This window comes from Gekko japonicus, unplaced genomic scaffold (assembly GCF_001447785.1).
Source record: "Gekko japonicus isolate JY-2015 unplaced genomic scaffold, Gekko_japonicus_V1.1 scaffold1127, whole genome shotgun sequence".
NCBI lineage: Eukaryota > Metazoa > Chordata > Lepidosauria > Squamata > Gekkonidae > Gekko > Gekko japonicus.
Window position 1 is genome coordinate 1 of NW_015159747.1, and position 25446 is coordinate 25446.

The 25446-nt window shown below is 43.7% G+C and overlaps 1 protein-coding gene across 1 annotated transcript in view; it reads right to left on the reverse strand.

Moving 5' to 3' along the window:
• Positions 1-2469: 2469 nt before the first annotated feature.
• LOC107105629 (WD repeat and FYVE domain-containing protein 3-like) overlaps positions 2470-25446 on the reverse strand; it is a gene marked incomplete at its 3' end in the record, with an annotated part of 114152 nt that continues 91175 nt past the window's right edge. The window contains 9 exon segments of the mRNA XM_015405632.1: positions 2470-2652; positions 6627-6736; positions 10285-10514; positions 12928-13088; positions 14516-14615; positions 15816-16056; positions 18666-18838; positions 20888-21022; positions 23524-23759. Coding sequence (XP_015261118.1) covers positions 2470-2652; positions 6627-6736; positions 10285-10514; positions 12928-13088; positions 14516-14615; positions 15816-16056; positions 18666-18838; positions 20888-21022; positions 23524-23759 — 1569 coding nt within the window.

Below are 25446 nucleotides of genomic sequence, written 5' to 3' on the forward strand. Positions count from 1 at the left end.
CTTGTTCCTAAGACCCCCAAAAGCATTCCAGATGAGCCCCCCACCCACCCCGGCCTTCATGTCTTCCAGCAAGGAGGTGATGCTCCACAACTACATCCCTGTTCTTCACACAGCACGCAGTTCTGTACCATTAGCTCCCGCCCAAATGCCCCACTGGGGCACAAAGCGAGCATGTAAGTTTCACAAATAAATTCAGCTGTACTCAAGAAAAACTGTGAGACCACTGTAAAACCCTTGGCCAACCTGTGAATAGGGCATGACCTAAAACCCATTCTGACACATTGGTCTTATCTGAATATTCTTCTCAATTGCGCAACAGTTAACATACTCCTGGGCTTTGGCCACTGTGTGACACAAGAGTGTTGGACCAGATGGGCCATTGGCCTGATCCAACATGGCTTCTCTTATTAGGAACTCAGCACACAAACCAGAAGAGCTCTAAGAGAAAGCCACTTTTACTTAAATAAATACATTAAATTGAATGGCCTCAAAAAATCTGCCTTTGTGCTCTTGACTCTGCCTAAGGCAATGCTAGCAAGGCACATGTGTCGAACCTCCTCCACAAAATGGCGCACATCACTAATCTGTATATGCACGGCTTTTTCAAGATTTACAATAATAATTTTTAGTAGTTTCGAAATAAAACATGCATCAACCAGAGCATCCCAGGAAAAAGATATAGGTATTATTTCTGAAGAATGTAACTGCTATACTCCTCCCTCCACCCACAAAAACCAAGGGTCAAAGGTGAGCCGCTGTTGACGAGGAACAAGGCATTAAAATCAGAGCAGTCCTCTCTCAAGTGCCAGAGCTGAGATTTAAACTCCTTCACACTTTGCAATTGTTCAGTCTGCAGTTCCGGTAGATTGGAGTAGCGCTAATGGCAAATTCATTTTATTCATTTCCCAAACCCCATTAAATTCCAAAAGCTGTAACAACCACTTGTCTAACTAAAGAACAGAGTACTCCTAAAGCTAGCAACAATACAGTTCCAGGCACTAAATCCTCTCAAATCCCCCCCCCCAAAGGACAATCTGCTGCTTTTTACCACCACCACCCCTTAAAATAAAGGAAGTTCTACACGCAAGCACTGAATACGATCACAATGGAATGATTAAAGCCCTGCATGGCTGGGGACCAGTTACCTGAAGGACCCTCTTCTCCCACATATTTCTACCTGGGAACTGAGATTACAGGGAGAGGTCCTCCTGACTGTCCCCATCAAAGAAGCTTGTTTGATGGACACACAAGAGAGAGTCTTATCAGCTGCAGCCCGAGGATTATGGAATAACCTTCCCAGGGAGGTGCACCTGGCCCCCTCACTTCGGAAGCGGCCAAAGATTTTTGGTTATGTCCTCAATAACGATTTTAAGTTTTAGGTTTTTATGATATTTTATGTACGTGGATAAGCTGCCTTGAGCTCCGTAAGGAAGAAAGGCAGCTGATAAAATGTTTAAAATAAAAAAAATCCCAAACAGCCACAGTTCCAGCAGCTGCAAGAAACCATCTTGAGTGAACGGCGCTGATCCGTCTAGGCACACCAATGAGGCATGCTACTTTTAAAATAGTGGTTACTAAGAGCTTCTTCCTTCCCCCGCCCTCACAACATTGCAAAGTTTAGCAACCATACAGTTCCAGGCACTAAATCCTCTCAAAACCCCCCCCCCAAAGGACAATCTGCTGCTTTTTACCACCACCACCCCTTAAAATAAAGGAAGTTCTACACGCAAGCACTGAATACGATCACAATGGAATGATTAAAGCCCTGCATGGCTGGGGACCAGTTACCTGAAGGACCCTCTTCTCCCACATATTTCTACCTGGGAACTGAGATTACAGGGAGAGGTCCTCCTGACTGTCCCCATCAAAGAAGCTTGTTTGATGGACACACAAGAGAGAGTCTTATCAGCTGCAGCCCGAGGATTATGGAATAACCTTCCCAGGGAGGTGCACCTGGCCCCCTCACTTCGGAAGCGGCCAAAGATTTTTGGTTATGTCCTCAATAACGATTTTAAGTTTTGGGTGATATTTTATGTATGTGGATAAGCTGCCTTGAGCTCCGTAAGGAAGAAAGGCAGCTGATAAATGTTTAAAATAAAAAATCCCAAACAGCCACAGTTCCAGCAGCTGCAAGAAACCACCTTTAGTGAACGGCGCTGATCCGTCTAGGCACACCAATGAGGCATGCTACTTTTAAAATAGTGGTTACTAAGAGCTTCTTCCTTCCCCCGCCCTCACAACATTGCAAAGTTTACTTCACATGGCAGTAAAGCTAATTTATGTCATTCCCCTTCCCCATTCTGCCTCTCATGTTCAGAATATACAGTGCCGCCCACCAGTATCACGACTGCTAAGTACTAAGCGCTGAAATGACAACGATTTCTGCTGTCGAAGAAGAGATGCTGCCAAACAGACACCGACAAACAATGCAGTGTCTCGCATAAGGAAGGTCAGTGCAATTATTCTTACCCAAATGATTCTGCCAGCACTTTAGACTGGCTTCTTCAACAAGGGGCTTCACCAGAGTGATGTCCACGTGGCCTCTCTCGTTGACAGGGAGGGATACTTTGAAGGACTCCTCCAGAACCTGCTTCTTGCTGTAGATTAGCTCTGTCCACACACGGTTCACGGCCTTTAAAAGAAGCTGGCGACCTAAGAAGTTAAAACATCACCACTGTGAGCCAACCCTGGCCATGTGGAGTGAGCAACAGCTGAGAGCGGAGCACGTTGCTCAGAGTAAATGACAACTGTTCAGACCCTTTTGACTTATTTTACATCAACGGACGTGGTTATGCACAACAGGGACTATTTTACTCCAAGATGCTGAAATGCCCTCACCTGGGTGGCCTAGGCTCGCCCAATCTCATCAGATCTCAGAAACTAAGTGTCAGGTTTCACCTGGAATCAACGGAGTCGCTTTCCATAGAAAAGGTTACTTTACTGAAGCCATGGATCACTGAACAGGTCTCTGATTGGAATAACATGAATCGACAGAGCAAGCAACATAAAGGAAATTCATAATCACTCTAGGCCAATGACTATGACTCCTGCCCTAGTGTCCAGAGCAGATCGACGCGCCAATTTCCTGAGAAAGCAACGGTCTCTTGTTATCAGTAGCTAGCAGTTCACATAGTCTCTACTAATTAAAACAAAGCTGAGAAACTCCGTATCTCGCACCTGTTGTCCTTGAAAGAAATGTGTTTCACTAACAAGCAGATTCATTGTAGCTTCTAAGCATGCGCAAGAATTTCTACACCACTCGCAAGCATGTACACATAGGGAACATCAGGAGAACTACAGGAGGGGGGAGGGGATATCATATAGACACTGAACAATACATTGGCATTTTGCTGACAAACGGACGTGGTTATGCACAACAGGGACTTTTGCTGGATTTTTTTTTACTCTAAGATGCTGAAATGCCCAGGCTTGCTATGCAGAGGCAGGCAATGTTAAACCACCTCTGAACATCTCTTGCCTCGAAAACTCGACAGGGTCGCCAGGGCTATTTTTGGGCAGGAACGCACAGGAACGGAGTTCCGGCTGGCTCCCGAGTTGGCCACGCCCAGCAGGAGCTCATTAGCATAATAGGCCACACCCAACACCAGAAAATCATTAGGATTGGCTACATTAGGGGTGTGTGGCCTAACATGCAAAGGAGTTCCTGCTACAAAAAAAGCTCTGGGTTTTGACAACAAACAAGGTAAACAGAATAAGAAGCAAAAGGTGGGTGTGGCTGGATAACCACACTTCTGGTAACATGTGGGTGTGGCCTAATGTGCTAATGAGCTGTGCTGTCAGGGGTGTGGCCCTATATGCTAATGAGTTCCTGCTGTTGGGTGTGGCCTATTATGCTAATGAGTTCCTGTTGGGCTTTTTCTACAAAAAGAGCCCTGAGGGTTGCTATAAGTCGGCTGCAACTTGACGGCACTGTATACACACGAACACACACGTGTTGACATACAGATTGCATGAACATGTGTCCCCTAGACTATGGCAGCATTCCTTGCTTCACTGGTCAGGCTGAAGTTTTACATGAAGCAGCGATGCTGCTGCTGGAAAATATATGCTTAGCAAAGCAAGTGGCTGTAACAGCAGCAAAAGGAGTAGGATCGCTTATGGCTCTCAGTCCTAACATTACTCAGAGGTATCACTTTAATAGCTTTTGAGCTGTTCTTACAAGGAACTCTTCATGGGAGGAAGACTACTGAGAAAATGCATGGAACGTCTTCAGTGATATGCTCCTAGATTGCCAATAGCCACTCATGAAATTTCTTCAGTGAAATAAGAATCAATTTCAAGCATTCAGGTATGGAGGCCTTAAAAAAAAACCTTTCTCTTTTAGGCCACGTAAATGTTAGCAGGAAGGATACTGGTTTGTTTTGAGCTGCAACTTCCGCATGCTTACAGGCAAAGCTGTGATGTAGATCAGTGGTTTCCAATCACCAGGACACTCTTTGCCACCATAGACAGGACAGGGGCTATCCCCACGCAAATGGTACGTGTTATCTAGCAGCACAGCATCACAGGCAGAAGGTTCTAGGGCACGTACTCCATTCATGCTAGGAGCTTGACAAACCGGTAGAACTTCAGCAGCGTGGACTTCCACACTGCTCCCAGCATGGCTCCTGTGCCTTACTTTGGCGCCCCATTCCACTCTGATTGCCTAGTAATCTGCCTGCATGACAGGCTCGTGGCTGGCAGTGCCAACCCCATTTTTAGATATTAACTTTCCGTCTGGGCTGCCCAAAAATAGCCCTGGTTAGCAGGGAGAATACTGGTTTGTTTTGAGCTGCAACTTCTGCATGCTTACATGCAAGGCTGTGATGTAGATCAGTGGTTTCCCATCAACAGGACACTCTTTGCCACCACAGACAGGACAGGGGCTATCCCCATGCAAATGGTACGTGTTATCTAGCAGCACAGCATCACAGGCAGAAGGTTCTAGGGCACGTACTCCATTCATGCTAGGAGCTTGACAAACCGGTAGAACTTCAGCAGCGTGGACTTCCACACTGCTCCCAGCATGGCTCCTGTGCCTTACTTTGGCGCCCCATTCCACTCTGATTGCCTAGTAATCTGCCTGCATGACAGGCTCGTGGCTGGCAGTGCCAACCCCATTTTTAGATATTAACTTTCCGTCTGGGTCAATTCTTTGTCCATTAAAATGCACAGCAGTAATAATGCAACGGCTTCATTCAATGCAACAACACGTATGCAGATCACACCCAATGCGAGGGAAATGAACATTTACAGTCGTGCTGGTAATTACTATATACAAAGAAACAGTATGAAATAGAGACACCCAGGCTCATAGTTCTTATTGGACATTCTGGTCTACAGTTCAACCAGCTTCCACTCTATCTTCCACTCGGTCAGGGAATCTAGCCATTTCATCACTGCATATTTGCCGAGCGGTACAGCAAGAGCCTCCAAGGTGGTGCCTGGCAACGGCTTTCCTGATGCCCACCAAGTGTTTTGAGAAAGTGGGTGGGGCCAAATGGGGCTCTTCGCCCAACAGGGTTTCTCACTGGCCACTGGACATCCAACTGGCTGGACAGATTAAAGTAACACTGTTTCAGTGGCAGCTGCCACCACAGTGCTGGTTCTATTCTCCTTCACAATGTAGTTTTTTAAAATTATCCCTCTTCACCCCTGCGCTTAGGTGTCATCCATGTGTGCGGTTCTGCCCCTTGCGACACCCCACCACCCTGTGCCGGAATCCCAAAGGTGACCGCAGGTGCAAAAAGACTGGGGGCTCCTGGGATACAGTGACCTCATCTTGCCACCACAGAAATCCCAGACCAATGGCTGGCTTTTGATTTTTAGCACATGTTCGGACTCTGTGCCAATCTAGTTCCCCCTCCCCCATGGATATACTGACTCACAGCAAGTAAACACAACTGATGCGGAGAGAAAAAACAACAACATACACCTTTCTACAAAGCCTACAATTTTTTTTAACTGTTTTACTTTGGAGCCAATACTGGGAACAAGGATGGAAATCGGGAGAGAGCTCAGTTGGTATACTTGGACAACTCCACTTTCTGAATGTTATCAGGCTTTCTTTTCCCTGTTTTAATCTTCTCTGCTGCTCAGTCGGAGGTTTGTTTATTCTTCCCTTTCAGCCTTCTGCATCTTAACTACTCACCTCAGTGCTTTTCAAAACACAGCTCTAATAAAACCATTCATTACGGTGAGTGAGCGCAGGGTCGATTGCTACTTGCCATGAGTGATGGGCCGGCTGGTTTCACTGGGCGACAGGGATTAGACCTAATCCTAATTATTCCTGACTGATGTTTACCAGGATCTTCTTACAGCAAAATGCAGCCTATAATCAGTGTGACTGGTTCATATATGAGATTATACCCTATTTACTGTCAATTAGACCTGACTAGACCTATATTGTAATAATATGGCCTTCAATGCAGCACATTCAATATAGCATTCTGGGTGTCTGCTCTGTTTACTATTTCTAATCTTCTCCTTTCCACTGCACCTAAAAAATTAAAACACGACAGACCGGGAAGGCAGTAGGAATGCACAAGAAATGCATGAACAGCTAATGGCATTGGCTGACACTGAAGACAAACAGCCCCTCTAGTTGCTTTATTGTGTGTTATTACCTTCGCTAACGTCTTGATTGTAGACTCCATCTGGCTCTATGTCAGAAGGGATCATGATGTGCCAAGTTGTCATTCTGGCTTCTGCTTCCAGGCCAAACCCATCTACGCTGCTGCAAATGTCATCCAACAAGAGTATAAGAAACAAAAAGAAGGTACTCGCTTGGGGGAAAAAAAGGTAAAGGGAAGGTGGCTGGGAAAGAAAGCAGATCGGCAGAAAGCAGACAAACAAAAAGATGTTATGCATTTTTGAAAAACAAGAAGAGGACCTGCAAGACTTGCAGAAGAAGGTAATTCATTTCTCCTGCTTCTAGTCCCCGTTTAGTACCCTTTTTGCTCAATTTACCCTTCCCACTGGTTCTGCTCCTTCACTGCCTGCCTCCCGTCTTCATGGCTGTCCACTTCCTCCCCATCACTGACTTCCCTTCCGCTTCATAGTGCAGTAAATGAGCACTGAAATATCATTAAGACTAGGGCTTTTTTTGTAGAAAAAGCCCAGCAGGAACTCATTAGCATAATAGGCCACACCCAACAGCAGAAACATATTAGCATATTAGGCCACACCCCTGATAGCACAGCTCATTGGCATATTAGGCCACACACCACATGTTACCAGAAGTGTGGTTATCCAGCCACACCCACCTTTTGCTTGTTATTCTGTTTACCTTGTTTGTTGTCAAAACCCTGGGCCTTTTTTTGTAGCAGGAACTTCTTTGCATGTTAGGCCACACACCCCTAATGTAGCCAATCCTAATGAGTTTCTGCTGTTAGGTGTGGCCTATTCTGCTAATGAGTTCCTGCTGGGCGTGGCCAACTCAGGAGCCAGCCAAAACTCTGTTCCTGTGCGTTCCTGCCCAAAAATAGCCCTGAGACTACCTTCAAAGGTCTTGGTTCAGACGGCCTAGATAGCCAATGCTGCCTGGTTGCCTCCGCAACTCAAAATGACTACCAGATTTCATGGGATAATTTTACAAGATTCTTGGCACATTTTTTTAATATTTATTTTCTCTCCTCCCCATTTTTTTTTGTTGTCAAATTGAAGATTCTCCTGGAAACCCAGGCTTGCAAAGACATCTTCCCCTGTCCTTACCTGGCCCAACTGTGAGATTTTTTTGAGCCAAGACTACCTTCAAAGGTTCAGAATTAGGTATGATTCCACATGTTTTATCTGGCTATTTTAAACCCTCACGGACACACACTGAGACTAACCAGTAAGTGGGGTAAGGTACTATACTAATCTGTGGTATCGCTCTCTAAGAATTCACTGACACCTTCGCCAATGCTGAAAAATTCACCACAGACTTGGATTCATCTGCTTTGGGGGTGGGAAAGGCAGAGAAGCTTCATGTATGTTGGAGGAATGATCCAGCCATCAGATAAACTACATCATAACTGGCAGGCAGTTATGGAATACGAACAGACAGTTATGGAGTCCTTCCAAAAACTGCCTGTTTTGTTGTCCTTATAGGTGGCTCCACAGTATACAGCTCATCAACAGACCTTCTGCCCACCAGAGGGCTCTCTCCCTCTTCACCATCACTAGGACAGAGCCCTTACCGACGTGAACAATCTATTGCCTGATAAAACTTTAGGGATAATATTACTTTAAAGGGGGGTATTGGATTTTTGGATACTTCCCATCCTCCCTAAAAATTACACACAGGGGGAAAAAATTATAATCATGTCAGGAAGAAAGCTATAAACCCACCTAGTCTTGTGTGTACAGTGAATTTATATGAGTAAAATACGGTCAGAGCTATGTTAGTCGATTGCAGAGAAAATAAGCTCAAACACAAACATTTTGCCTAGTACAGGGGTGGCCAAACTGCGGCTCGGGAGCCATGTGCGGCTCTTTCATACATATCCTGTGGCTCCTGGCAGGGCGGCTGGGGAAGTGGAGGCATGCCTCCCTGATAGGGTTGCCAAGTGGATGTTCGCTGGGAGCGGGGGGCTCCTGGCCGGCATCTGGTCCGCACGCACTTCACCTAGAAGTGACGGGAGGACGCCAGGCACGCTGGGGGCGGGGCCACGGCCATACAAGGGAAAAACATAGAGTTTTCCCTTGGATGGCCGTGGCCCCGCCCCCAGCGTGCCTGGAGTCCTTCCGTCACTTCCAGGTGATGCGTACGTCGGGGCGGAGTTCCCCTCGGGGACCGATCTGGCACCGCCGGGGAACGGGCCTCCAGGGTGGGGGGTTTCCCCGCCCCCCGGGGGGACTTGGGATCCCTACTCCCTGATCAGTCTTCCCTTCCCTAGCCAGTGTTCCTTTTCCTGGGTAGGCTTGAAGTGGGGGAGGGGAGGCGGGGAGGCAGAGAAAGAAAGTAATTTTAACTTTAAATACATTCTCAAAGCCCCCCCCCCAGCCTACCAATACCATTGGACAAATAAATATCATTATCAACATCTGTTTTTACCCCTTTTGTTTTTATTTTTGGCAGTCTCATTTAATGTTAATAAAAAGCAAATTTATACATTTCCCAATAAAAACGTGTGTGTGATATTTGTTCGTGTCTTGTGGCTCTCAAACGTCTGATGTTTATTCTGTGGGGCTCTTATGTTAAGCAAGTTTGGCCACCCCTGGCCTAGTAAGGGCCCACGACACGCATCAGCTGAAGTAGGCTCTAGGCCATCATGCTGGAATGAGATCCTGTTAGTCTGTAGTACCATGTGGAAAGCAAGCTGCAGTCTACACACCACGGTACAGAAAGAGCTTAACACATAATAAACCACTCCTCTAGACCAGGCCTCAAGCTTTCTGCAGGGAGAAGGGCAAGAAACGGGTAACTGTGTCTCGGAAAACTCATTATACCTCCCCCTTGAGGTTAATTAGATTGCATATGTGGGGGAGAGGAACACTACAAGCATGGCAATTAATGTGTTTCTGCTCAGAAGTTTATTCATGTGGTCACAGTAATGCTATTCAAGCAGCAAAGCATGAATAAGTCACTCAGCATGGTTTTCCCATGATCCTTCTCCATTATTTACTTTCCAGGTTTGTTGCTGCCAGGGACAATTTGAAATTTTTCAAAAAATGCTGATCGGACTACATTAGAAAAGGGGGAAACGTTCATCTAAGGAGGCACCATTTGCAGAGAAGAGGGCCTGGCGCATGCCTGCCACGTAAGTGTGAATTCTGAAGGATGTCAGGCTCACACCACAAAACCCGTGAAGAACTCCCACTTTTGATCTCTCTTTTCACTCCAAACTGAGTTACTTTATGAGACGGCCTTTTAATAAGGAGCCATTTCCTTCAGGCTTTGTCCAAACACTGGTAAACAGCACAGACGAATAACTGAGTAAGTGCTGTTTATAAATCACAGCCCTGACCCGGATGGCTCAGGCTAATCCAGTCTTGTCAGATACTGGAAGCTAAGCAGGGCTGGCCCTGGCTAGTATTTGGATGGGAGACCACCAAGGAAGTCCGGGGTTGCAACGCAGGGAGAGAGATATGGCAAACCACCCCAGAACATCTCTTGCCTCGAAAACCCCATGAGGGGTTGCCATTCGTCAGCCATGACTTGAGGGCACTTTTTACAACTAGCACATAAATCACAGCCAAAGAGAAAAAGAAAGACAGGAAGCAAAAGACAGCACCATTGTCTTGCTCTTGATAATTCACTAAACCAACTGGTGTACGAGAAACACCTTCTGGGACGCTCACCTCCCTGCGTGCAGGTTAATCAAGCAATGAGCCAAGCAGCTGATGAACTCTTGGTCGTGGTTCCCGGGCCCCAGGATTAGGTTCCGATTGACAGTGAGCATCCTGAGCGAGTCGAGGAGAGCGACTTGCTGGGGAACAGTTTTGTGTGGCCTCGAGAACTGGTATAAGATGGTCCTATTCAGGCAGTGATAAACGGCATCGAGCGATAATCCCTGAGATCTCCTTTTCGACTAAACAAAAACGAACATGTTTAACAGTGACATTTATATACACAACCAAATATGCTTTAAAAAAAATACTACTGGTATTAATTCTGTCCACTCAGATTAAAGGCTTAACTGCCTAAAGATGTTTCCTAAAACGATGTGGCTTGAATCGTTAACTGCTAACACCACATTGTTGTCATTGAGGTGATCTTTTATAATGACTTACAGCAAGGAGAACAACGAAGGAGAGCATCAGACAGTTTTTGCCTCAAGAATTTAATTACAATATTCTGACTCATGTTATGAAGGAAAGGGGGGGGGGACTATCCAAAGAAGCTTAGGAGAAGAGACACACGGGTGTGTGTGTGTTCGTTTGTGCAATTTACTCATCGCCAAAACTGGGTTGTAATTGTCTGTTAACGTTTTAGGGAGTTCTCATGCCCCAACACTACATTGTTCATTGCCTGTATTATCCTGGCTTTCTTTCACTGTTCTCCAATTGTGTAATCCAGTTTATCGGTTGTATTATACTGCTCTTATATTGTTGTTCTCCAACTCTGTGATCCAGTTTTATTGCATTGTTTATTTGTATGCATTTACTGGTCTTTATTACAAACAGATATTTATACTTTTGAGGCACTCCAAAGGGATCTGTCGAGGATGGGTGAGTGGACATCAACAAGGCAAATGGGGTTCAATGTGGCCAAGTGCAAAGTGATGCACATTGGAGCAAAAAATCCTGACTATCAATACGCGTTGATGGGGACCGAACTGGCAGAGACTGACCAAGAGAGAGATCTTGGAGTCATAGTAGATAACTCACTGAAAATGTCGAGGCAGTGTGCAACTGCAATAAAAAAGGCCAATGCTATGCTGGGGATTATTAGGAAGGGTATTGAAAACAGATCAGCCAATATCATAATGCCCCTATATAAATCAATGGTGCGACCTCATTTGGAATACTGTGTACAGTTCTGGTCACCACACCTTAAAAAGGATATTGTAGCTTTGAAAAAAGTGCAGAAAAGGGCAACTCGAATGATAAAAGGGTTGGAACACTTTCCCTATGAGGAAAGGTTAAAAAGGGGGGGGGGTCAATAGTGTCAGGGCTCCTAGTGTCCTGGCCCCACTGCTGGACCTCCTGATGGCACCTGGTATTTTGGGTCACTGTGTGACAGAGTGTTGTACTGGATGGGCCACTGGCCTGATCCAACATTGGCTTCTCTTATGTTCTTATACTTCAGTTGTTGTAGATTTTCCAGGCTGTATGGCTGTGGTCTTGGCATTGTAGGACCTGATGTTTCGCCAGTAGCTGTGACTGGCATCCTCAGAGGTATAACACAGAAAGATGGAGTACTCTCTGTGTCAATGTGAGAAGAAAAATAGTAGGCAGGTAATTTATATCTACTCAGGAAGGTGGAGTAGGGCTGAGTCATTATCTTGTAAGAGTTTCCCAGGTTGTAACATGCTAATGGAGGAGCTTTCCTGAGGAGGTTCTTTTGCATATGGAATTTGTGAAGTAAAATAAAATACTATAGCAATTGGTCGCAAAGAAATTAGTCAACAGTGCCAAATACTTTGGACACTAAGAGTCAGTTTGGTGAAGTGGTTAAGAGTGGCTTCTAATCTGGAGAACCGGGCTCGATTTCCCACTTCTCCAAATGAAGTCAGCTGGGGTGACCTTGGGCCAGTCACAATTCTTTCAGAGCTCTCTCAGCCTCAAAAAACAAATCTCCTGGCTATTCGCCACACATTGACATACAATATATATATATTTTAACTTTTGGCACTTTCACACACACTAATACCGTGCTTTCAATGCACTTTGCAACCAGGTTTTACTGTGTGAAATGGCAAAATCCACTTGTAAATGGTCACAGAAGTGGATTGAAACTGCATTATTCAGCATGTGTGAAAGTGCCCTTCATTTTCTCTGTGTGTGTCAAATGGCTCAAAATTTAAGAAGAGAAGAAGAAGAGATTGGATTTATACCCAGCCCTTCACTTGGAGTCTCAGAGCGGCTTACAAACTCCTTTCCCTTCCCCTCCCCACGACAGACACCCTGTGAGGTGGGTGGGGCTGAGAGAGCTCTGACACAAACTGCTCTTTTTCAAGGACAGCTGTGCCAGAGCTTGTGACTGACCCAAGGTCACATCAGCAGGTGCAAGTGGAGAAGTGGGTCAGCATGTGTGAAAGTGCCCTTCATTTTTGTGTGTGTGTCAAATGGCTCAAAATTTAATCTCCATAGTATTTCATTTCAGCTACATGAAATGAACATGAAATACTCTCATCTTCACTACATGAAATGAACATGAAATACTCTCATCATAATTTGATACACTGAGGTAGTCCAGTACAAAAAAAAGCACATTGGATGATTCCTGTACCAATCTATATCAACCATGTGTAGCAAACAACATGTAAGACTAGTAGATACCTGTGCAATTAACTGGATTATGAAATCTATCAGCAGCTTGGATTCCTTATTGAACATGCCTTGCCAAAGCTTATCCACCACTCGCTGTGTGAAATAGAACACGTTGTTGACAAGGACTTGGTAGCTTCCACCACTTGTAATAGGAAGAGACGCATCCTCACCTGAATTACAACAAGAACATTACAAGAATTTTAAAAGCCATTCATGTATATACAGAGAAGATCTAGTGAGGATAGCAAGCATTGAAAGGAATACACATAAAATCATATTTTTTGTTTTAACTAAATATTGCCCAAAAATTATTCGGCTACATCCAGACGTCATGACAAACTTCTCTTTGTCCATGACAGGCACAGACACACCTTGTTGTTGTGCCTGCGTGCTTCCTACCTTCTGTAAAGGATTAAGTATTATATGCCACTCCTTCTTTGTCCCATACATTAACTGTCACAGGAAGCTTTCTGGTTTTAAAAGCTTCCAGTCAAGGAACAATTTACCAAGATGTCTGAATGTAAACTTGTTTCCCCCTCAAAAATGGGGATTCAACTGAAATTTAGAACTCCAGTTAGTGGGGAGGAAGTAAACTTCCAGTTAGCCCAAGGCACCTATATTCAGAAATCATAGGGAACTGGAGATCAATTCAAGGCTATTGTAACCAGGAAGTTTCCAATCGTAACCAGGAAGCATCCAACTTCACTCCATTCCAAAGGCAAAGATGGTGAACAAGAATGAGTTGTATCTGCATCTGTCATGGACAAACAGAGATCTGACATGATGTCTCAATGCAGCCTTAACTTAAATTCATAGATGGACTACTTATAATAGTATCAATGGCATAGGGTAGGCTAGAAAGGAAATACACAAATTACTTTCCAGCAGAAGAATATCACATACGCATAAAAGAATCAGTGTTGAACCTCTCAAGTGAAGTAGGAAGGATGGACAGATACTCAACCCACCTACTTCCTGCTAAATCTCAGCTTAAATAAATAAATTATTCCAGCGAATTGACAGAGCACATTGATGGAATGGACAGAGCAGAGGTTTGCTGTTTCTGACTACAGAGGTTCCCTTTACCTACTGACGAACCTCTCCTCCATGAATCTAACCCCCTTTTGAAGCTGTCCGGGCTTGTGGCCATCACTGCACCAAATGGCAGTGAATTACACAATTTAATTATCCATTGAGAAAACAAGTTATTTCCTTTTGTCCGTCTTGAATCTATTGCTGCACAACTTCACTGAGTTCCGGCAAGTACCAGTATTCTGGGAGAAAGAGAAATTCTCTCAGTCCACTTTCTCTGCTCCATGTATAATTTTATAAACCTCTACCATGTCCCCACTCTCCATCTTTTTTTCTAAACCGACCGGTCCCCTTTTTGAGACCATGTCCCCACTCTCCATCTTTTTTTCTCAACCGACCGGTCCCAGACTCTTCAGCTCTCCCTCACAGTAAAGGTGCTCCAACCCCTTAATCACTTTGGTTGCTCTCTTCTGCACTCACCCTAGCTCTGCAATGTCCTTTTTGAAAAACTCAGAACAGTACTGTTTCAAAATTACCAAAGGGATAGCATTACAATAAGTGTTACCCAGTAAAACATCAGCAGCAAGCAAGTGGTCCATCACACTGTCCAAAATATAGGTCTGAAATTCTTTCTGCTGTGCCCTTGTTGATCTCTCAGGAGAGGCCTAGTAAATCAAGAATGGGTAATAAGAAAAGAGGATTAGAAGCTGCTTTAAGTTGCTGTAAAACCTTGCACTGTACTTCTGCCTCGAGCTCAAATTTTGCACTCAATGGTATCTACAATGAGACCCTTTTCTAACTTCCAAAGTAAAAGCATCACAGTTATGGTTTCCCTTAAAAATGGACAAATGCCTTGATGCAGTGGTTACTGATAAGCAAGTTAAGATGCTACTCGAGAAAGAAAGAAAAACATTTCCTAGGGAATCCTGATTTAAGTTTGCATTATGAATGGTTCATATACTATTATAACAGATGCCAGTGCAGTTTTTATGGTGAGTCCCTATGAACTGGAAGGGGGCACCATGAGTGAGTTAATGTGTGTGAAAGACATTCCCTCCCCCAGTGGTATCAAATCCCATCCATTTTGTGCAATACAGATGGGGCGGAGGAGCAAAGGAGCATATAAACAAGCAAGATATCCTTCTTTGTCACTCACAGAGTTCCTTGTTTTCTCCTTCTTGAGCTGCTTCAAAAGTCCAAACTACACATTACATATACCATGTGATCGCCCCAGGGATTTCATGGGTATTGATGGCTTGCACGTTCAGCACTCCCCCAAGAAGGGGCAAACTGCTCTCCCCCAGGGCCATTTTAAGTCAGAAATACACCACTGGAGGGAGGGAGGATCTATGGTCCCAATCCAATATGGGGCCCCGCAGCACTTCCAAACTGAGTCTAAACAGGGAATTCACAGCCGGCATCCTACTGCAAGCCCCTATGCCGATCTCGTGGTATGTGTTGCATGTAGTTTGGCCCAAAACTGCAAAGACAGCAAAGAACATTCATTTACACATCCCTCTGCCTTTTTCCTAGCTTCTCCTGCTCAGTCCCAAGATCCTTCAGAAACTACAGCAGGAAGAAGCAGGTGGACATACAGGAAGAAAGACACTTCTCTTCCTTGGTCACTCCTCCATCTTTCTCTCAAGCATTTTCTGGGATCTTTTAGAGGGAGGGCAGAGACTGGAAACTGACAGGCTATTTTGCTCCGGGCCAGGGGGCAGCAATATTTAACTCGAAGACTGACACTGGCCAAGCCTCGTGATACTTGCTTAATCAATATTCATCAATGAACAATGAACAAGAAAAGTATTCCTTATAACAAATACACTTTCTTTTAGGGAGCAATGAAAAGAGACCAACTCTACCTCTAGAAGGAGGTCTATCAATGGAGTCTGCTTGCTTGCAGGCGTAAGGCAGAGGTTATCAATTATCAGCACTTGCATGAAGTCAAACACAAACTTCTTTGCAGGATGGTTTGTCAGGTAGGTCTTGGACCCTACGTTGCAGTATTCTGACTGACTCCGGTTCATTCCTGTATCAGAGGCAAATGCTTTGAATTCTTCAGCTGGGGATCCAACGTCATCATCCAGATCAGTAACCTATTCAAAACAGGTAGCAGAAACACAATGATCAGTAATTTATTATAACTCAGCCTACCTTTGGTGAGGCAAGGAGGAAGGAGGAACTTTACAGCTATTTCCCTGCCTTGATATGCCGCTGCTATATATACACATTTTTCAGGACTGCTGCTCTCAATTCTCAACTACCTCTTGCTAGAGAGGAGGGATCTGTCATAGCACAGACTTTATTTTACTCCTTGAACAGTCTGCAAAAGTGGAATGCAAATCTAAAGACAGCAATTACTGGAATTATTTTATTCTCACTACATGCTGGAAGATAGTGACTTAACAAGGCCACTGACTGAACAGACATTTCAACCCAAATCTCTCTAGTCTGAGCCCAACCCTACACTAACTCTCAGTTCCTTCTTCATAAGGCACTCTCCACTTAGGGATCTGTGTGTCCCAGGTTACTGTTGAAAAGACAGAGCACAGCCTATGTTAAGAGGGAGAAGAGTAGGGAATACAAGCTGGTTTGTCACCATTATGATTAACCGGAGTAAGGGCGGGTAAAACATTGCAGAAATCAAGTGACACTCAGTTTCAGAATGCTGAATGTGAGTGACCGGATGCAAAAAGGGGACAGGGCCCCTGTACCTTTAACTGCAGTATAGGGAAGACTTTTCAGGTCTGGGTAGTGGGTGTGATGCAGGAGTAGGAAAAACAATCTCTCTTTGGCGACGGGAATGCACCTGCATTCTGCTCTTCTGCACCTGGAAACACCTACCATTGTACCATTGTACCACTTCTCGGGGGAGCTTTTCAGCTTCAGTTGGGTGAGGATGGAAGCATAACTGTCAGAACGCTTGCTTTCCACACACAAAGTATCAGGTTCAATCCCTGGGGACTCCAGTTAAAAAAGCATATTGCTTAGCAAGACTGGGAAAGATCTCAGCCTGAGATCCTGCACAGTCTTTGCCAGTCAGAATTTTCAGTAGTGGTTTAGACTGTAGAATACAGTCAGTAGTGGTTTAGACTGTAGAATACATTCGTATTCTCATCAGATCTATTTTTGTTCCCTTCTGGAAGTAAGCCAGTCTAGAACTATTAAGCAAACCCATCTAGAACTATTAAGTAAGCACTATTAAGTCAGCACTAACTTTAGTGGCACACTTACAACAGGGATTGCAGCCAAGACTAGCCAGTTTTATGGTACAATTAGGAAGTTTCATAATCAGCCCTGCACATAAAACTGTATCGCACAGACAAAAATCCCCCATACAATCAGAGCTTAACATCAAAATCCTCTTCCTTGGATTTATTTAACAAGCAGACATTTAATTGTGAGCCTGTTAAGGCTCTTTTTTAGATGATTGGTCATCATGTATTGTGTCATCACGTATGTGGCCTAGATAATGTTTAATTTTTCCTTAAATCTGAGATAAGATTTTGGCTAAAACCTGAAACAGCCAGGCTTTTTCCCTTAGAGAGTAAGTAACAAAGAGAAGTATCAAAGGCAGAGCTGTCAATACTGCTGCCCCTGACCTGCATTCTTGACATCTTCTAGCAACGCTTATCCTGCCTCCACTTAATTTGTTCTTTCTGTATTAGTTCTCAAGCTCCAGAAACGGATGATTTTTTAAATGACAGTTATGAAACCCCAGCTGTTGTCTTCAAAGCAATTTACAAGAAAGCAGTAATTTCAAAATTAGCCATTGTCCCCTTGCAATATAATTCAGCTGGTGAAAATTTAAGAGCTTTGTTACAAAGAAAGAATTGGAATCAATTTCCTCATTCTGTATATTTATTTAATTGAAATACTTTCAATCCCTCTCCTCCACCCACCTTCAAATAATCCTAACACCAATGCAAAAAGAAAAAAGAAAAAGATGCCAACGGTGTTTAAAAACAGGAAAATAACAAAAAACAAAAGCACACAGACACAATTAAAATAAGCAGCAGCATATCTGCAGAAATACTCAAGATTGTATCTCAAATTTGAGGAAAAGCTAAACATTTACCCAAGGCCAAATTCAGGATGACACAATAGTGTCTTGACCAGTCACCTGAAAAAGAGCAGAGACGCAACCCAATCGACCTCTGGATGCAGAGAATTCCACAGTATGGCTACTGCCACCATCAGCACGGAGCCATTTATGGGAGGTAGAAGAAAGAACAGGCCCTAATATCTAAGGATCTGAGAAGGCTCATACGGAAAACAGGTGACCCTTTAGCGAAACTAGTCCCAAAAAAATTAGTACTTTATAAAGGCCAAAACTAACACTTCGACCTGGATACAGAAACAGGATAAGAATGAGCGGAGAGAGGGTACAATATTTGAGTTCCGTGAACCAACAAATAGGCCTCTAAGCATAACTGCTGCATTCTACACCAGCTGAAATTCCAAAATGCTTTTGAAACAGTCTCACATACAGCATTTCACAGAAGAACGATCTGAAGATAACAAGGGTGGGCATAACTGTGCCCATATCAGTTTTCCTCCAAGAAAAGGGAAAATACTGTATTATTCTACCTTTATTTGCTAATACAGACAAACGTCAGCATTTTCATATCATTCCAAATCATGATGCCATATGTAAGGGAGAACTAAAAAGGCAAGCCAACCACCATCCCGCCCCCCCCTTACCATTTATGGAGTATGGCCGGATATTGAAAGGGAACACAGTGGCTGCCAGTGCACAAAGAAACTCTGGGCTCATCCACATTGAAGCCAGGTCAGGAACATTGTGATATAAGTAGCGAAAGAACTGCATCAAAGTGACTGGATATTCACGAAGCCAAGAACCCTCTTCTTCTGACTGCCAAGGCTGTGGAGAGAGAAAAAGTTTGGATGATGACTACTTTAGCTTACATTGCCCTAAAAGTAAGCGAGACGCAGTTCTGTGCGAGCAAAAGGCATTATGACAGCCATCTACTTATTACTTTTTTTACAATACTTTTGGTGAAGTGTTTTAAAGCTTGATCTCACTGGTTTTAGTAACTCCTTTGGCGTTTAGTCACATGGTCACATGACCACGGAGAAGTCTTCGGACAGCGCTGGCTCTTCGGCTTGGAAATGGAGATGAGCACCGCCCCCTAGAGTAGGATTCGACTAGCTTTCGAGCAAGGGAAACCTTTACCTTTACCTATGAAATAGGTCCAGTGGAATGATAGTGATTTGCTCGAACCCATCTGATAAACTGCATGAGTGACCAGGCTTCTTCCACCTCCAAACTCTAGCTCTCTATCAACTGCATGCAATGAACAAAGAATGGTAATTTTCCTGCTTAATGTTAATATTCATTGAGTTCAAAGCATACTCTAGGACTATACAAAAGGAGATTGTAGCTCTATAATGCCTCGCAAAGCATTTATTAATATTGGCTTCTTCATGCAATCATTCAGTCAGAGGAACCACACTGTGGAACGGTATGCTCACCGGATACTGAGAAAACCATCATATAAAAGATAATTAGTATTAATATAGTCCCCTAATGAAAGAACTCAGCACGGACAGAGGAAAGATTATGGCTGAATGAAGGAGCTGCGAACAGACCATAGTTTGCTTGGGATGAGAAAGAACCTAAAATCCTGGCATTCATGTGCCCTTTTATGCACTATGCTAAAATTGAGGATTTCCTGCTTTAGGAAACCTGCAATTTGCTGCAATGCCAAAAGGGAACTCTCCGAGAAACTTCAGTTGGTTTCTTGCTACAAACCAGTTTTAGCCCAGCTGTCTTGAAGACTCCAGATTCAGCTCAAGTTATGTTGAAGACTTCCAAAACCACAAATCCCTCAGTTTCGGTGTACTACACTGGCAGGCAAGGGGGAAAGGATTTCAGCCTCAATCTTGCCAGACTATATGTCGTTTTGTGATATCTGAATGCAGCTATTATGTCCATGTTCTCAAAAAAAATCCGCTTTCTTTTTTAGGAGGATGGTCCAGCGTTTCTCGGAGCAATTATCTGATATTTTTGCTTATGTTATTCTATTGTTGTTACATAATTAAGGCAAGACAGACATAAGTGTCACCCATGTCTGGAGGGGGAAATGCTTTGTGGACCTTAAGGGAAGCCATTCTCGAGTTTTCCACTGCAAAACTCAGTCAGTTACAAAAATGCAAAACACTCAGCCTCAGTTTCGGTGTACTACACTGGCAGGAAGCCATTCTTGAGTTTTTTTACTGCAAAACTCAGTCACTTACAAAAATGCAAAACACTCAGTTACAATTTAACCTATCGCTGGGCTCAGTTTAAGGTATTGGCTGTCACAGATAAAACCCTTCATGGCCTTGGCCCCTCTTATTTGTGAGACCGCCTGTCTCCCTATGTTCCCCCCATGACAACTTAGCTCAAGTCATCCGGGGTTTCTGCAGGTGCCGACCGGCAAATGGGAAAAATCAACAACTGCCCGTACATGTGGTTTCTCCGTTGTGGCTCCTGCCTTGTGGAACGGTTTGCCCGAGGAGGTCAAGAAAACTCCCACTCTCCTGGCTTTCTTCAAACTATGCAGAACTGAACTGTTCAAGAGGGCTTTTCTGTGCAGGTAATAAGAGTTGCACTGTACAAAATGGTTTTATAAACTTACTTTGATAAATTATTAGGGACTGAACCTATCCTGCTATGTATAGCTTATTCTAAGTAGGATCCTGTTTATGCAATTTCTGTACCGCTTAATGTGTCATGTGAATACTTCTGCAATGCTTCGGTTCTTTCAAGTGGTCCTAAAATCCTAATGCACTGGTACCTGAATGTCCCATTTGGTCCACTGTCCTGACTCACTATATGTAATCCATCTTCAGTCTCTGTGAAAAAGGCGTACTGTCAATCAACCAACTCAAATAGGGAATGAACTACCCAAACCACTTCCCTACTTACTGAATTCAACATGCTCCTCAGCATTCCCAGTAACAAGAAGGCAGCTTCTGTGCAAACACTGTGAATTGAAGAGACCACGGTGCCACTTGAAGCAGGAACACCGAAGATAAATGTCCAAATTGAATCCAAGTCAAACTATTCAATGGAGAGAAATAGGAGGGAGAGGAAGAAACAGAAGTCAACACATGATCTGCTTTCTCATGTCACTTTGCTATTTTGTTCATTTACAGGCATTTCACATGTAACTACACAGTATATCATGCATGTGCTTGATATTTTGATTTCATGATGCATTCATACAGATCTATTTGATGGCATTGGTGGGACAGGATATGCTCATTCACTCCATCACTTCTCTCCAAGCCTGAGGATCGGCTTATTACTAGGTATAAAATAAGCACTGTATTGACAGATCATTAGCTAAGAAATCAAGTGGATCATTAGCTAAGAAATCTCCCATGTCTGTCCCAAAGATGTAGGAATTATTATATCAAAATCCTCCTCCTTGGGTTTATTTAACAAGCAGACATTTAATTGTGAACCTGTTAAGAGTCTTTTTTAGATGATTGGTCGAGACTGTTGTGCCATCATGTATTTGGCCTAGATCTATCTGAGACCATACGAAAAAGAGCATTATCATCCTGGCACCGCGCTTTGTTTTGGAACAGGGGTCTCAAGCTGTGGTCACATTCACTAAATAATTCACTTTCAATCCATTTTCCAACTGGAATTTACTGTGTGAACTGGCAAAATCCAGTTGGAAAGTGCATTGGAAGTGGACTGAAAGTGGACTATTTAGTGTTTGTGACCGCATCCTCAGTTAAATGAATTTCCCATTTAATGCTCAATTGCCTACCCAGAAGCATGCAGTTTCCACACAGATGGCCCAATGAATAAGAGAAATAAAGTAGGAATCGCAATTGGTTTGGCTAACAGCCACCGATTATAGCCTGAAACCTTTTAATGTTCACTCATCACCGTTTGGCCCTGACCTGGAGGGCTGAGGCTAGCCCAATCTCAGAAGCTGAGCGGGGTCAGCCCTGGTTAGTACTCGGATGGGAGATGACCAAAGAAAAGTCCAGGGTCACTACGTGGAGGCAGGGAATAACAAACCATCTCTGTAACTTGAGGTCACTTTATATACACACAACCACCATTTCTCAACTGTGCAACACTGCTTCTGGTCTCAAAAGTAACATCTTACAGAATCATCCATTAACACATTCAAGCTGTGCAATCGAAAGGCTTTGGCGTGCTGAACACTTGACATGAATCAACACATCAAAGGGGATTTCTGATGAAGAATGCAGCCCAGTGGATGCTGAGAGTGAACTCTTCCATGGAATTCCGGGGGCCTACCAAGTGCATCATCTGTGCTCTGAACACTGCAGTAGTCCTTTCTTGGTGATCTGGCAATGCCATTGGGATGCACCAAGGCTTCTGAGCATACCTTAAGAAAAACCCTACATGAGATGGGATCTAGATGTACAAAGAAGGAAACGACTAAAAGAACCTACTGAACTCCTCCCTCCTTTCCAACAATACACAGACTTCAACCAAGAGCCCTTTAGAATTCAGCCATGCTGAAAATCAAAAAGGGGCTACAAATTTCAAAAACATTAAGGAACCTCTAGAAAAGTTTTAAGAAGGGGCTGCCCCACATATTTAAAAAGAAGTACAGTATCTTGGCTAAAACTCATTCCATTCTTTTCTTCCCAAGCAGCATATAGCACTGAGTAATGCATTCGTTTTCCATTTATAAAAGGTAAGACTGTTCTAAGGCAAAAAAACCACAACTTCTTGCAGTGACTACTGTGTACATTAACTATGGTGATCTCCACCAAGTTCAATGGAATTCTAGAAGGGCATAGGAGTCTATTAGCCTCAGCAGGCGACAGGGCAACAAAAAAAGTTCTGCAGGTGCTAGGGGTAGGGGGTTTCTCGAGTATGCAAAAATATTTAGATTATAAATTTAAGAAAAGATAAAGCCCCTAATAACATAGTATCCTGTGAAGGGGAGACCAGGACATGTTCACCGAGGCCCAAACCACAGCAAGTTAGAACTTTAAAACTGTGATATCTGGCTAGATTCAGGTGGATATAGCCGTGTTGGTCTGAAACAATAGAACAAAGTTTGAGTCCAGTGGCACTTTTAAGACCAAAATAGTTTAATTCTGTGTATAAGCTTTCACTTATACCCAGAATACCACTTTGCTGGTCTTAAAGGTGCCACTGGACTCAAACTTTGTGATATTTAGGGAGGAGGAAAAGACAGATATATTACCCAACTGTTCATTCCTTCCTTCCTTCTCTCCACTCTCCCTAACAATTCCTTGTAGAACTCCCAACTTGCTCACTGGCAGTTTTGATGGAGAGGAAAAGATACTACCACTTTAATACACCGTACCCTCAAAAGTATTATATTTCGGGGGAAATACGAGAATCCGTTTTGGAATGGAAAGCAGCCATTAACTCGAGTTTCCCCAAGACAGGGAAAGCTCCAATCACACACACCCCGCACCCATCGACACAGAGCAGAAATATCTTCAGCACAAAGTTTAGTTTTGAACCATCACTTTTTTTCTCGGCACGGTATTACGCTTAACAAAGTCGTTACCTTACTAAATAATCCCTACCTGGCAACCCTGATTACATCGGCTGGTGAGGACAGGTGCACTGACCTGCGGGTTTTCAGGCAGCTCAGTGACTGGCTGCTGCAGGAAAAGTGCCATTAGGAGAAAATAGAGCGCGGGGACGTTGGTGTGCTTAGGAAGAAAGGACTGAAGAACCGAGAAGCCCGGGAAATGACAGGCGTCCCGGTTAATTTCCCTGACAGTCGATCGGCCGCCTGCGCTCCTGCCAACGTTGAAGCCTGAGGGAGAAAAGGGAAACACAAAAGAGCCATAAAAAGGTGCTAGGTTAAGTCCTGTTTATAAGGTCACCGCTCAGGGGGATAAATGCTTCCTTGTCAACGTTCCAGATTAAGGCCAATACATAAAGGTGCTGCCTCAATTACTGAATGATTGTTGAAAACACCATTAGAGTATCTTTCTCAGTTCCAGGGGGAGACACCGTTGTAGCCTTTGTACTGAAACAAGTTTTACAACTGGAGAGCCTGTGGTTGCAGTTCTGCTATAACAATCAGGGACCTGATGCGGCTGCTTAATGTACAATGCGATAATATTTCAAACGCTTTGTTTTCCTCAATATATTCGGGGAGGGGGGAATCCTCCCACACGGTATTGCCTGTTTTCTCAGTACAATTCTATTGACAGAAAATATATTCAAAAATATATTCAAAGACATAACAGCAGCACTCCTCCACTGTGGTGTTGCTACAAAAGAGGCAGGGGATTTTTTTTTTTTTTAAGGCAAAATGGGAAAAGGATGGAGATAAATTACTGGAAAAGAAGTTTTATCTTGCCATTTGGTTGGAGTTACGGAGCTGCCATACAGGTGACTGGGATTTATTCTAATTTATCCTGTCTGAATGTTTAAGTGACCTTTAATCCTGATGCACTATGTATCCTACAAGAAACATTGCTTGAAAGACCGGCCAGGACAAAGAGCAACAGGTCACAAAGAATACCAAACATACATTCATTTGAGGGAAGAAAACCAGGCTTGGATCAGAGAATAGATTTCATTATTTGCCTGCTGCCTAGATGTTCTGTCACTGTGCAGAGAGCTATGCAAGGTAATGACGTTCAAGGCACGGCATTTTGTTTATGAAATGCTCACTGTGCTCAAGAAGTGACTGCATAATTGCATTGCTTAGCCCAAACAGCCCAGCTTGGTCCAAGCGCATCACGGCTTGCGAGCTAAGCAGGGTCGGCCACGGTCACTAGTTGGATGGGAGGCCACTACGCAGAGAGAGAGGCAATGGCAAACCCTCTCTGAACATCTCTTGCCTTCAACACTACTTGGCTGGGGTCGCCATGAGTTGGTTGAGACTGAATGGCACATTTTTCTTCTTCTTCTCAAGGCAGAGACAAGTTGTGGTGGAGGTGGGGGGTCGGGTTAAACTGCATCTTTTCAATACACTGAGCGTCTCATAGGCCTTTAAAGATGAAGTCTGAAAGGCCATTCCTGTTAAGCACGTCAATAATAGCAAAGTTGCCTGGATAAGCGAATAAGAAAGCCTGAGTGTGGTTCAAAAGCCTTGTTTCTCATTCTTATATTTAAAATAATTCTCCTGTGAGAATGTGGGTTAGTGACAGGGAAACAGGGCACTATAGCTTAAAAAAGGCATAGTGTTCCTATTTTTCGTAAAGCTATATAAGCTCAAATTATTTAAAACCAGTGCATCTAAATTCCAAATCCTGGACATGTTCACTACTTAGCTTTTGTTTTGTGTCATCCCTGATAAATAAGATCCTTACATTTAAAAAAAGGTATTGGTTTTACTGAACAGTATAATGCATACGCACACACAAAGTCAAAAGTTGCAATTAAATTATTTAGTTTTTACTGGAGATTTAAATTAGCATAGGGAGATTCATCTGTCTCCTTCTGTTGCTGTCTTCCACTAGCAGCAGAAGACTTTTTTGTTTCCTTCG